This window comes from Rhinoderma darwinii, chromosome 2 (genome assembly GCF_050947455.1).
Source record: "Rhinoderma darwinii isolate aRhiDar2 chromosome 2, aRhiDar2.hap1, whole genome shotgun sequence".
Lineage (NCBI taxonomy): Eukaryota > Metazoa > Chordata > Amphibia > Anura > Rhinodermatidae > Rhinoderma > Rhinoderma darwinii.
The window spans coordinates 470646090-470660442 of NC_134688.1; the positions used below are offsets into that span (position 1 = coordinate 470646090).

A 14353-nucleotide genomic window follows, 5' to 3' on the forward strand; every position below is an offset into this window, starting at 1 on the left:
GATGTACTCCACACATATTACATATATCCTGATGTACTCCTCACATATTACATATACCCTGATGTACTCCGCACAGATTACATATACCCTGATGTACTCCGCACACATTACATATACCCTGATGTACTCCACACAGATTACATATACCCTGATGTACTCCTCACATATTACATATACCCTGATGTACTCCTCACAGATTACATATACCCTGATGTACTCCTCACATATTACATATACCCTGATGTACTCCTCACATATTACATATACCCTGATATACTCCTCACATATTACATATACCCTGATGTACTCCTCACAGATTACATATACCCTGATGTACTCCTCACATATTACATATACCCTGATGTACTCCTCACATATTACATATACCCTGATGTACTCCTCACAGCTTATATATACCCTGATGTACTCCTGACATATTATATATACACCCTGATGTATTCCTCACATATTACATATACCCTGATGTACTCCTCACATATTACATATACCCTGATGTACTCCTCACATATTACATATACCCTGATGTACTCCTCACATATTACATATACCCTGATGTACTCCTCACATATTACATGTACCCTGATGTACTCCTCACATATTACATATACCCTGATGTACTCCTCACATATTACATATATCCTGATGTAGTCCGCACAGATTACATATACCCTGATGTACTCCGCACAGCTTACATATACCCTGATATACTCCGCACAGATTACATATACCCTGATGTACTCCTCACATATTACATATACCCTGATGTACTCCTCACATATTACATATACCCTGATGTACTCCTCACATATTACATATACCCTGATGTACTCCGCACAGATTACATATACCCTGATGTACTCCTCACATATTACATATACCCTGATGTACTCCGCACAGATTACATATACCCTGATGTACTCCTCACATATTACATATATCCTGATGTACTCCTCACAGATTACATATACCCTGATGTACTCCTCACATATTACATATACCCTGATGTACTCCTCACATATTACATATACCCTGATGTACTCCGCACAGATTACATATATCCTGATGTACTCCGCACACATTACATATACCCTGATGTACTCCTCACATATTACATATATCCTGATGTACTCCTCACAGATTACATATACCCTGATGTACTCCTCACATATTACATATACCCTGATGTACTCCTCACATATTACATATACCCTGATGTACTCCTCACAGATTACATATACCCTGATGTTCTCCTCACATATTATATATACCCTGATGTACTCCTCACATCTTACATATATCCTGATGTACTCCTCACATATTACATATATCCTGATGTACTCCTCACATATTACATATATCCTGATGTACTCCTCACAGATTACATATACCCTGATGTACTCCTCACATATTACATGTATCCTGATGTACTCCTAACATATTATATGTATCCTGATGTACTCCTCACATATTACATATACCCTGATGTACTCCGCACAGCTTACATATACCCTGATGTACTCCGCACAGCTTACATATACCCTGATGTGCTCCTCACATATTGCATATACTCTGATGTACTCCTCACATATTACATATACCCTGATGTACTCCTCACAGATTACATATACCCTGATGTACTCCTCACATATTACATATACCCTGATGTACTCCTCACAGATTACATATACCCTGATGTACTCCTCACATATTACATATACCCTGATGTACTCCTCACAGATTACATATACCCTGATGTACTCCGCACATATTACATATACCCTGATGTACTCCGCACAGCTTACATATACCCTGATGTACTCCACACATATTACATATATCCTGATGTACTCCTCAAATATTACATATACCCTGATGTACTCCGCACAGATTACATATACCCTGATGTACTCCGCACACATTACATATACCCTGATGTACTCCACACAGATTACATATACCCTGATGTACTCCTCACATATTACATATACCCTGATGTACTCCTCACAGATTACATATACCCTGATGTACTCCGCACAGATTACATATACCCTGATGTACTCCGCACACATTACATATACCCTGATGTACTCCTCACATATTACATATACCCTGATGTACTCCTCACATATTACATATACCCTGATGTACTCCTCACAGATTACATATACCCTGATGTACTCCTCACATATTACATATACCCTGATGTACTCCTCACAGATTACATATACCCTGATGTACTCCTCACATATTACATATACCCTGATGTACTCCTCACAGATTACATATACCCTGATGTACTCCTCACATATTACATATACCCTGATGTACTCCTCACATATTACATATACCCTGATGTACTCCTCACAGCTTATATATACCCTGATGTACTCCTGACATATTACATATACACCCTGATGTACTCCTCACATATTACATATACCCTGATGTACTCCTCACATATTACATATACCCTGATGTACTCCTCACATATTACATATACCCTGATGTACTCCTCACAGTTTACATATACCCTGATGTACTCCTCACATATTACATATACCGTGATGTACTCCTCACAGATTACATATACCCTGATGTACTCCTCACATATTACATATACCCTGATGTACTCCTCACATATTACATATACCCTGATGTACTCCTCACATATTACATATACCCTGATGTACTCCTCACATATTACATATACTCTGATGTACTCCTCACATATTACATATATCCTGATGTAGTCCGCACAGATTACATATACCCTGATGTACTCCGCACAGCTTACATATACCCTGATATACTCCGCACAGATTACATATACCCTGATGTACTCCGCACAGCTTACATATACCCTGATATACTCCGCACAGATTACATATACCCTTATGTACTCCGCACAGATTACATATACCCTGATGTACTCCTCACATATTACATATACCCTGATGTACTCCGCACATATTACATATACCCTGATGTACTCCTCACATATTACATATACCCTGATGTACTCCGCACAGATTACATATACCCTGATGTACTCCTCACATATTACATATACCCTGATGTACTCCGCACAGATTACATATACCCTGATGTACTCCTCACAGATTACATATACCCTGATGTACTCCTCACATATTACATATACCCTGATGTACTCCTCACAGATTACATATACCCTGATGTACTCCTCACATATTACATATACCCTGATGTACTCCTCACATATTACATATACCCTGATGTACTCCTCACAGCTTATATATACCCTGATGTACTCCTGACATATTACATATACACCCTGATGTACTCCTCACATATTACATATACCCTGATGTACTCCTCACATATTACATATACCCTGATGTACTCCTCACATATTACATATACCCTGATGTACTCCTCACAGTTTACATATACCCTGATGTACTCCTCACATATTACATATACCGTGATGTACTCCTCACAGATTACATATACCCTGATGTACTCCTCACATATTACATATACCCTGATGTACTCCTCACATATTACATATACCCTGATGTACTCCTCACATATTACATATACCCTGATGTACTCCTCACATATTACATATACTCTGATGTACTCCTCACATATTACATATATCCTGATGTAGACCGCACAGATTACATATACCCTGATGTACTCCGCACAGCTTACATATACCCTGATATACTCCGCACAGATTACATATACCCTGATGTACTCCGCACAGCTTACATATACCCTGATATACTCCGCACAGATTACATATACCCTTATGTACTCCGCACAGATTACATATACCCTGATGTACTCCTCACATATTACATATACCCTGATGTACTCCGCACATATTACATATACCCTGATGTACTCCTCACATATTACATATACCCTGATGTACTCCGCACAGATTACATATACCCTGATGTACTCCTCACATATTACATATACCCTGATGTACTCCGCACAGATTACATATATCCTGATGTACTCCGCACAGATTACATATATCCTGATGTACTCCTCACAGATTACATATACCCTGATGTACTCCGCACAGATTACATATACCCTGATGTACTCCGCACAGATTACATATACCCTGATGTACTCGGCACAGCTTACATATACCCTGATGTACTCCTCACACCTTACATATACCCTGATGTACACCGCACAGATTACATATACCCTGATGTACTCCGCATAGATTACATACGCCCCCACATTATAAGCTGAAATACCAGTAAAACCAAAAACAAAACTACTACCAAGCAAAATCTGCGCTCCAAAAGCCAAATGGCGGTCCTTCTGAGCCTGACAGTGTGCCCAAACAGCAGTTTATGACCACATATGGGGTATTCCTATATTGTGGAGAACCCGCTTAACAATTTATGGGGTGTCTCCAGTGGCTCGAGCTGGGCACAACATATTGGTCACTGAAATGGCATATCCGTGGAAAAATTGCAATTTTCGATCTGCAACATTCACTGTGCACTAATTTCTGTAAAACACTTGCAGGGTCAAAATGCTTACAATACCTCTAGATAAATTTTTTCAGAATTGTAGTTTTCAAAATGAGGTACATTTTTGGGGGTTTCCATTGTACTCGTGCCTTAGCTCAATTCAACATGGTGTCAGAAAAACAATTTTGCTTGCTGTGTGTCCAAATAGCAGTTTATGACCACATATTGGGTATTGCCGTACTCAGGAGAGATTGCTTTACAACTGTTGTGGGTCTTTTTCTCCTTTATTCCTTGTAAAAATGAAAAAAAAAAAAAACTTTTTAGTGGAAAAAATGTTTATATTAATTTTTACGGTCTAATTCCAATAAATTCTGCAAAAGAGCTGTGGGGTCTAAATGCTCAATATACCACTAGATAGATTCCTTAGGGTGTGTAGTTTCCTAAATTGGGTCACTTTTGGGGGGCTCCTACCGTTTTGGCCCCGCATGGGCTTTTGAAATGTGACATGGCACCTGAAAACCATTCCAGCTAAATTTGAATTCCAAATGGTGCTCCTTCCCTTTTGAGGCTTGCAGTGTGTCCAAACAGCAGTTTATGTCCACTTATGAGGTATTGCCGTAATCAGGAAAAATTGCTTTTCAAATGTTGGGGTGCCTTTTCTTGCTTTATTCCTTGTAAATATTTAAAATGTTCACGTTTTATCGGAAAAAACTTAGCTTTTTAATTTCATGGCCTAATTCTACTAAATTCGGCAAAAAAACTGTGGGGTTAACATGCTCTCTATACCCCTCGATAAATTTCTTCAGGGGTGGAGTTTATTAAATGGGGTCACTTTTGGGTGGTTTCCACTGATTTGGTCCCGCAGGGGCTTTGCAAATGTGACATGGCACCACAAACCATACCAGCAAAATTTGAGCTACAAAAGCCAAATGGTGCTCCTTCCCTTCTAAGCCCTGCCGTGGGTCCAAACAGCAATTTATTGCCACATATGGGGTATTCCTGAGCTCAGAAGAGGTTGCTTTACAAATTTTGGGGTACTTTTTCTCCTTTATTCATTGTGAAAATTGAAAAATCTGAGCTAAAACTACATTTTATTAGAAAAAAATTTAGCTTTTCATTTTCATAGCCTAATTCCACTAAAGTCAGCAAAAAACCGGTGGGGTAAAAATGCTTACTATACCCCTCGACAAATTCCTTGAGGGGTGTAGTTTCAAAAATGGGGTCACTTTTGGGGGTTTTTCACTGTTTTGGTTCCACAGGGGCTTTGCAAATGATGCCCGAAAACCATTCCAGCAAAACTTGAGCTCCGAAAGCCAAATGATGCTCCTTCCCTTCTAAGCCCTGCCGTGTGTCCAAACAGCAGTTTATTAGCACAGATGGGGTATTGTTTTACTCGGGAGAAATCGTTTTTCAAATGTTGGGGTGTTTTTTGTCCTTTATGCCTTGTAAAAATTGAAAATGTCCACGTTTTATTGGAAAAAATGTAGATTTTAATTTTCACTGCCTCATTCCACTAAATCCAGCAAAAAAACTGTGGGGTCAAAATGATCACTATACCCCTTGATATATTCCTTGAGGGGTGTAGTTTGCCAAATGGTGTCTTTTTGGGAGTGTTTTTCCACTGTTTTGGCCCCACAAGACCTCTTCAAACCTGACATGTTACCTAAAATATTTTCTAATAAAAAGAAGGAACCAAGATCCTCTAGGTGCTCCTTTGCTTCTGACGCCTGTGCTTCAGTCCATTAGGACAATAGGGCCACGTGTGGTATATTTCTAAAAGCTGCAGAATCTGGGCAATAAATATTGATTTGCGTTTCTCTGGTAAAATCCTATGTGTTTCAGAAAAAAAAGATTAAATACGAATATCTGCAAAAAAAAATGAAATTTGAAAAATTCACCTCCATTTTTAATTCTTGTGAAACGCCTAAAGGGTTAAGAAACTTTCTTAATGCTGTTTTGAATACTTTGAGGGGTGAATTTTTTTAAATGCGGTGATTTATAGGTGTTTGTATTGTATCTGATCCTCAGAGCCACTGCACAACTGAACTGGTCCTGGAAAAAATAGCCTTTTGAAATTTTCTTGAATATGTGAGAAATCGCTGCTAAAGTTCTAAGCCTTGTAACGTCGCAGAAAAATAAAGGGATGTTCAAAAGCACGATGCAAACATAAAGTACATGTATGGGATATGTGAAATAGTGACTATTTTGTGTGGTATTACTCTCTGTTTTACAAGTAGACATATTTAAATTCAGAAAAGCGCTAATTGTTTCAAAATTTTCTCAAAATTTTGGTGTTTTTCACAAATAAATATTGAATTTATCGACCAAATTGTTTCACTAACATAAAGTACAATATGTCATGAGAAAAAAATCTCAGAATCATTTGGATAGGTAAAAGTATTCCAAAGTTATTACCACATAAAGTGACACATATCAGATTAGAAAAAATTGGCTTCGTCTTTAAGGCCAATACAGGCTGTGTGCTGAAAGGGTTAAAATATGCCGCCTGATAATGTTTAAAAAATACCCCCGGAGCCCTTGCAATTTTATTGTATAGCGCAAAAAACATTTTTTTTTTTAATACCAGGTTGTCTCTCACTACGTAGGTAAATGTCACTGCATCAGCAGGTCAATACCAAACATTATTCACTTTTTATGCTTTATACAATAACAATGATATTTAAAGAAGGGACAACCCCTTTAATTGGGATTTATAGATCGAACTCTGATAAACAAAAACCCCACAAGTAAATAGCAGAGAAGCTATATAACAGCTGAGGCAAAAATTAGATCTTAGCATAAGGGTATGTTCACACGGCCAAATTTCAGACGTATACGAGGCGTATTTTGCCTCGTTTTACGTCTGAAAATAGGGCTACAATACGTCGGCAAACATCTGCCCATTCATTTGAATGGGTTTGCCGACGTACTGTGCAGACGACCTGTTATTTACGCGTCGTCGTTTGACAGCTGTCAAACGACGACGCGTAAAATTACGCCTCGTAAAAAGAAGTGCAGGACACTTCTTTGGACGTTTTTGGAGCTGTTTTCTCATAGACTCCAATGAAAACAGCTCCAAAAACGGACGTAAAAAACGCCGCGAAAACGGCGTGAAAACGCCGCGAAAAATGCGAGTTGGTAAAAAAACGTCTGAAAAGCAGGGTCTGTTTTCCCTTGAAAACAGCTCTGGATTTTCAGACGTTTTTGTTGACTACGTGTGAACATACCCTAAAAGTTCAGTTCTGCTACATAAAGCAGAGGATGACAGCATTACAGGGTTAATACAGCGTTATTCTGGTCACGTGTTGTTCACTCACCCTGACAGTACCCGACCTGCAGGATAAAGGACACACATAGCAGGAGCGACATTCTGAAGCTCCCGGTCGGCACCGATAGACGTTAGCAGCTTCCAGCCCGCACTGAATGGGCGGAGCCTCCCAGATGACGTCATCCTCACTACTTACACCACACCGCCCCTATGTCTACACTATAGTAGCATGTTCCTCAAACCAGGCTTCAAATGTAAAAAAAAAAAAAAACTTAATTTTTAGCTTCAAAAACGCCTTGAAATCTGAGGCTGTTTTTCCTTAAAAACAGCCTTGTAATTTTCAGCCACTTCTTTTTGTATGTGTGAAAATACCCTATGGCCACAATATGTGGACACCGCTTCTAATTATTGAGTTCAGATGTTTCAGCCTCATCTATTGTGTACAGGCGCATAAAACCTTTATGCAAAAAACTATATGGCCAAAAGTATGTGGACAAATTAAAGAAAATGTGTCACTAGTTTATTAATTCCCTATCTCCTAACTAATCTGTTTCATTATGTCTTTATTAAACAGTTGAGGCATCAGAAAATATATGTGAACAGTTCTACTCGCAGGTAGAAGTAAATAGTTAAAGTCTCAAATAATAATTAAATAGTTAATTCCTATGAGTTTTAACATTTTGAGAAAATGGGATTCAAAATAATATGGATAATAAAAGAAAGATAAATAAAATAAATGTTGTGAAGAACGTATACAGGTCATCATAAAGAAAAAAGATATATACAACAGACAATGTATGAACTCCCACTAGAAATGGACTGGTACGGCATATGTAGAGTTATTCCAACACCTCCGATCTTTACAGAACCGGTCATGTCTTTGTATGCTACAGGCATAAATATATTCATATTGATAGTTTGTATTGACTTTTTTAATGATGTCTGTGATGGTCGGGACGTTACATGTTTTCCATCTGAACGCTACAGCTGATGTGGCAGATATTAAAATAGGACATAGTACAATTTGGAATTGTTTGGGAATAACATCAATTCCAAGCCGTAGTAACCCAAGTCCCGGCGTGAAGTTGATATTTTGAGTTGTAATCTCATTTAGTAGTGCGCTAATTGAGTGCCAAAAGGTTAATAATAAAGGGCATTCCCAAAATATGTGAAGTATGGATCCCAAATGGTTACAACTTCTCCAACATTGAGACGTGTCGCGGCGCGGGGGGGGGGGGGGGTCGACCCACTAGGATGTACCACGTAGCAGGACAGCAGCTGGCCAAACAGGTATTTTACTAAGTCTATTGTCCAGAAAGGGTACCTGGGGCAATGTAGACAGTAGCGGTGATTCAGGCTAAAGATGAGGCTTCGGCAGTAGACAGACACCCGGCGGGTGTGACACAAAGGATGCAGAGGAAGACACAACTCGACTCCATCTCTGGACCGCACAGAGGCACGGTAGCACGGGATACAGGGTACAGGCAGCAGGAACGGGTAACACTGGGAACTGGAAAACACTGGGAGACCATTTGCAAGACAAACTTTAGGTACACCACAACGCTCGGGCAATGATCAAAAGGGCAGAGCCCATTTTATAGTCCAGCAGCATTCTGGGCTAATTGCAGATTTCCTGCGGGAGTCAGTCTCTGAACAAGGAAGTGAGTGCCGGCGTCTCTCTGGAGGGAGATGCCGCCGAGAACTCACACGTCCATGCCCACGGCCGTTAGAGAGTAAGTCAGAACGACGGGCCGCGGCCATAGACGTTACAGTATCCCCCATCTTATGCCCCCTCTTCTTGAGGCCAAAGCGGTAGAGAAACTTCCTCATGAGGACAGGGGCATCGATGTTCTCCTTTGGCTCCCAAGACGTCTCTTCTGTACCAAATCCCCTCCAATCCACCAAATAAAATGTCCTTCCTCCAACTTTCTTGGTGGCAAGGATCTCCCTCACTTCGAAAGTCCCTGACGAGCCACCAGGAGCCACTGCGGAACTAGGAGTCCTGGAGTAGCGGTTCAGGACCACGGGCTTCAGCAGGGAGACATGGAAGGAGTTACGGATCTTGAGGGTAAGAGGCAGCCGAAGCTTGTAAGACACAGGATTAATTTGCAGCAGAATCTCGAAGGGTCCGAGGAACCTGGGAGCAAATTTGCAAGACGGCACCCTCAGCCGGATATTCCTGGAAGACAGCCAGATCTTCGTACCTGGAAGAAACTGGGGAGGCTCTCATCTTCTAGTGTCTGCCTTTCTCTTCGTGCGGTCTACCGCCAGCAGAATAGAAGATCGGGTCTGTTGCCATATCTGCAGAAAGTCTCTGAAGGTAGAGTCAGCTGCAGGCACCTTGGACATAGTAGAGACAGGAAGAGGTATTCGAGGACGTTGGCCGTTGACGATGAAGAACGGACTGGAGGTGGTGGACTCACTAGTATGGTTATTATAGGAGAACTCAGCCCACGGGAGCACCTGCACCCAGTCATCATGCAGGAAGCTGAGACAGCGAAACGCGCGTTGGGGTGGTGATTTTGCCTGCACGTGGACCACGAACTTTAGTGCTCTAACCATGGGTGAGTGGACTCTTTCCTGGCTTTATCTGGGGATCCAAGATGAATAGCTTTGCACACTCTGTACATCCTGCTTATGTATTGCAGGGACACTTGATGGTACTCCTTTCGGCTCTTGGGGATTTGTGTATAGTACATTTAAATTATATTGAGTTTTGATGTCTTTTTCCTCTTGAGCAACCTTTTGACCTCTTTTGAGGCTGTTTCAACTGTAGGATACATACAATTGAGGAAAGGGTTTTCTGACTTGAACCCCCTCTCCCTCCTTTTGGAGTGATACAGTTATAGTAGTGTGAGGTTTTAAAAATTAGTACCTGGCAGCTGCTGTTACAATTATCTACTAGTTACCATCACACTACATACCTGTATCCTTCTGTGCTATTTACTGTCATACTTATGTCCCCATGGTTACATAATATGACTTGATATTGTATTTTACTTGCCAGTGACCCACGTGCCATTTCTTCTTTTTTAGAAAACCTCGCCATGTTTTTTATTAAGTGTTCGATATGTAAATTATATGTAATAAAATTCGTTTTTTGTACTTTACATATGGCTTTAAGGACTCTTTTTTCTCTAGTTATGCCAGTCATCATGCAGATTGGAGACAAAGTGCCGCAGATAGTTCTCCATAATCTGGTTAACCCTCTCGACTTGACCATTGGACTGGGGATGGTAGGCCGAGGAGAAGTCCAACTGTACACCGAGGAGACCACAGAGTGCTCTCCAGAACTTCAAGGTGGACTGGACCCCTCAATCCGAGACAACGTGCAGAGGCAAGCCGTGCAGACGGAAGATGTGTTGAACAAAGAGATCGGCCAGTCGAGCAGCAGAAGGCAGACCAGTCAGGGGAACAAAATGAGCCATTTTGGAAAATCGATCCCGCACCACCCAGACCACACTGCATCCAGCAGAGAGAGGCAGATCTGTGACAAAGTCCATTGCAATAAGTTGCCAGGGCGCATCGGGCACAGGCAGTGGTTGGAGCAGACCAGCTGGTCTGGAGTGGGCAACTTTATTTTCTGCGCATAGCGTACAGGAGGAGACAAAGTCCATGACCTCTTTGGGCAGCGTGGGCCACCAGAACTGATGGGCAATTAGGTCTCGGGTGTTACGGGCACCAGTGTGACCTGCCAGCTTGGAATTGTGACCCCAGCGAAGGATTCTTCCTCTGTCTGCCAGACGTACAAAAGTCCTTCCCGGAGGAGTGTCTCTAACTTGCAGAGGGTTAACAGAGACAATGCAGGAAGGATCAATAATATTCTGTGGGGACTCCACAGTGTCATCTGTCTCAAACGACCTAGACAAGGCATCGGCCCTCACATTCTTGTTGGCAGGTTGGTAGTGGAGTTCGAACTGGAACCGGGCAAAGAACAGCGACCACCTGCATTGACGAGGATTCTGCCGTTGAGCCGTCTGAAGATAGGTCAGGTTCTTGTGATCCGTGAAGACCAGGATAGGATGAGCTGTGCCTTCTAGTAGGTGTCTACACTCCTGCAGGGCCAGCTTGATGGCCATTAACTCCCGATCACCAATAGAGTAGTTGCGCTCTGTGGGAGAAAACAGCTTAGAGTAGTAGCCACATACCACAGTCTTGCCTTTCGAGCCTCTCTGTAACAAAAGTGCGCCAGCACCAACAGAGGAAGGGTCCACCTCTAACGAAAACTGTAGGGATACATCAGGATGATGAAGAATAGAGGCTGACGTGAAGGCCTTTTTTAAGGTTTTGAACGCGGCTTCTGCTTCCGGAGTCCACACCTGGGCATTCATGCCCTTTTTTGTGAGGGTAGAGATGGGATCTGTCAATGAAGAGAAGTTGGGAATGAACAGCCGGTATAAATTGGCGAATCCCAGGAAGGCGTTGTATGTCCCTTAAGCCTTTGGGGCGTGGCCATTCTAGGACAGCCTTTACGTTCTCAGGGTCCATTTTGAGGCCCTGATCAGAGATGACATAGCCCAGAAAGGGTAGAGACTTTCTTTCAAACACGCACTTCTCCAGTTTGGCATAAAGATGATTCTCCCCTAATTGAAGCAAAACCTGGCAGACATGTCTCTGATGAGTTACAGGATCTGGGGAAAAAAAATCTAAATTTCATCGAGATACACCACAACACAGACATAGAGTAGATCACAAAAAATGTCATTGACAAGTTCTTGAAACACTGCAAGGGCATTACACAGGCCGAAGGGCATGACCAGGTATCGTAGTGCCCATCACGTGTATTAAATGAAGTCTTCCACTCTTCACCCTGACGAATCCAAAATTAGATTGTAGGCAGGTCTAGTTTAGAAAAATAAATTTCCCCCTGTATGCGATCAAACAGTTTAGAAATCAAAGGCAATGGGTATCTGTTCTTCACCGTGATCTGCTTGAGAACCCGGTAGTCAATGCAGGGTCGGAGGGATCCATCTTTTTTCTTGACAAAGAAAAACCCGGCTCCGGCCGGGGATGAGGATTTATGTATGAAGCCCCTCTCCGGATTCTCCTTAATGTAGGCCGACATAGACTGGGTTTCAGGTAAGGAGGGAGGGCATACTCTATGGCGAGGAGGTGACGAATGAGGAACCAAGTCGATAGGACAATCATATGCTTGATGTGGTGTCAACGTCTCTGCTTCCTTCTTGTCGAAGTCATACGAGAACAGAGAGCAACAAGGAGGCAACCCTGCCAATGACTGATGCGGAGGAGACTGAGGCGGATGGATATGCCCCAGACAGCGGCTGAGACACTTGGGACCCCACTGGAGAACCTCTCTGGAGTTCCAATCCAGGACAGGGGTGTGTAGACGGAGCCAAGGCAAACATGGGGTTGACGGCATGGGGTTGACGGCCTTGGGTAGGACAAACAGGGAGATGAGCTCAGAGTGAAGGGCTCCCACTTGAAGCCTCAACGGCTTGGTAACAGACAAAATTGGGTCACGCAGCGGCAATCCATCTACCGAGGCAACGATCAACGGCTTTTCCAGCAGAACAGTGGGCAAATGAAGAAGATCCACAAGGTCTTGACAGATGAAATTTGCAGCAGAGCCAGAGGCCAGGTAGGCAGAGACCAGATGGGGCCTCACGCCAGCGACGATGGTCACAGGAATGAAGAGTTTGGAGGAGAGTTCTCTATTAAATGCTGTATCGCCCAGGGTTGTCTCTCCAACCAATCCTAGGCGTTGGGTTTTTTGGGGTTCTGGGGACACAGACGCACGACATGGCCAGCAAGCCCGCAATATAGACAGAGTCCAGAGGAGTGCCTGCGCTGTTTCTCCTTAACTGACAGTTTAAGCCGATCTATCTGCATCGGGACCTTGGGTGGAGCAGTAGAAGAAGGCAAGAGGGGTTGCTGGAAGGTGGGCGCCAGTCTAGGAAGACGTCTCTCTTGTCGAACATCTTGAGATCTCTCTCTGAGCCTTATGTCCACTCGAGTAGCAAATACACTGTGTTCTAAATTATTATGCAAATGTTAGTTTTCGCTGATTTTCCTAAATAGTCAATGCAAATGACAGTCAGTATAATCTTCAAGCCATCAACCGTTGGAGTATAATGCAAATTTTATTGAACAAATCTCCTAATGATAACAGATTTTTTTCTAGAAGTAAAAAACTCAAAATGCACTGTTTTCAAATTATTATGCACAACAGAGATCAAAACATTTTAAAGGTAGTAAAGAGAACTAAAATGGTCATTTGTTGAATTTGCAGCATCAGGAGGTCATATTTACAGAAATCAAAAGCTCTTTCAATCCAAAAAAACTTAACAGGTCAAGTTACATGTTAACATAGGACCCCTCCTTTGATATCACCTTCACAATTCTTGCATCCATTGAATTTGTAAGTATTTGGACAGTTTCTGCATGAATATCTTTGGAGGATGTCAGAATAGCATCCCAGAGCTTCTGTTTTGATGTGAACTGCCTCCCACCCTCATAAATATTTTGCTTGAGGATGCTCCAAAGGTTCTCAATAGGGTTGAGGTCAGGGGAACATGGGGGCCACACCATGAGTTTCTCTCATTTTATGCCCATAGCA

General features: G+C 42.1%; 1 protein-coding gene across 1 annotated transcript in view; it reads right to left on the reverse strand.

The window, feature by feature from the left end:
- The window catches only part of LOC142741924 (nectin-1-like), an 87991-nt gene extending 77585 nt beyond the window's left edge, over window positions 1-10406 (reverse strand). Inside the window, exon 1 of the mRNA XM_075851246.1 lies at window positions 10336-10406. Within this exon, the coding sequence (XP_075707361.1) occupies window positions 10336-10406 (71 nt within the window). The remainder of the gene's footprint in view (window positions 1-10335) is intronic.
- Window positions 10407-14353: the final 3947 nt, after the last annotated feature.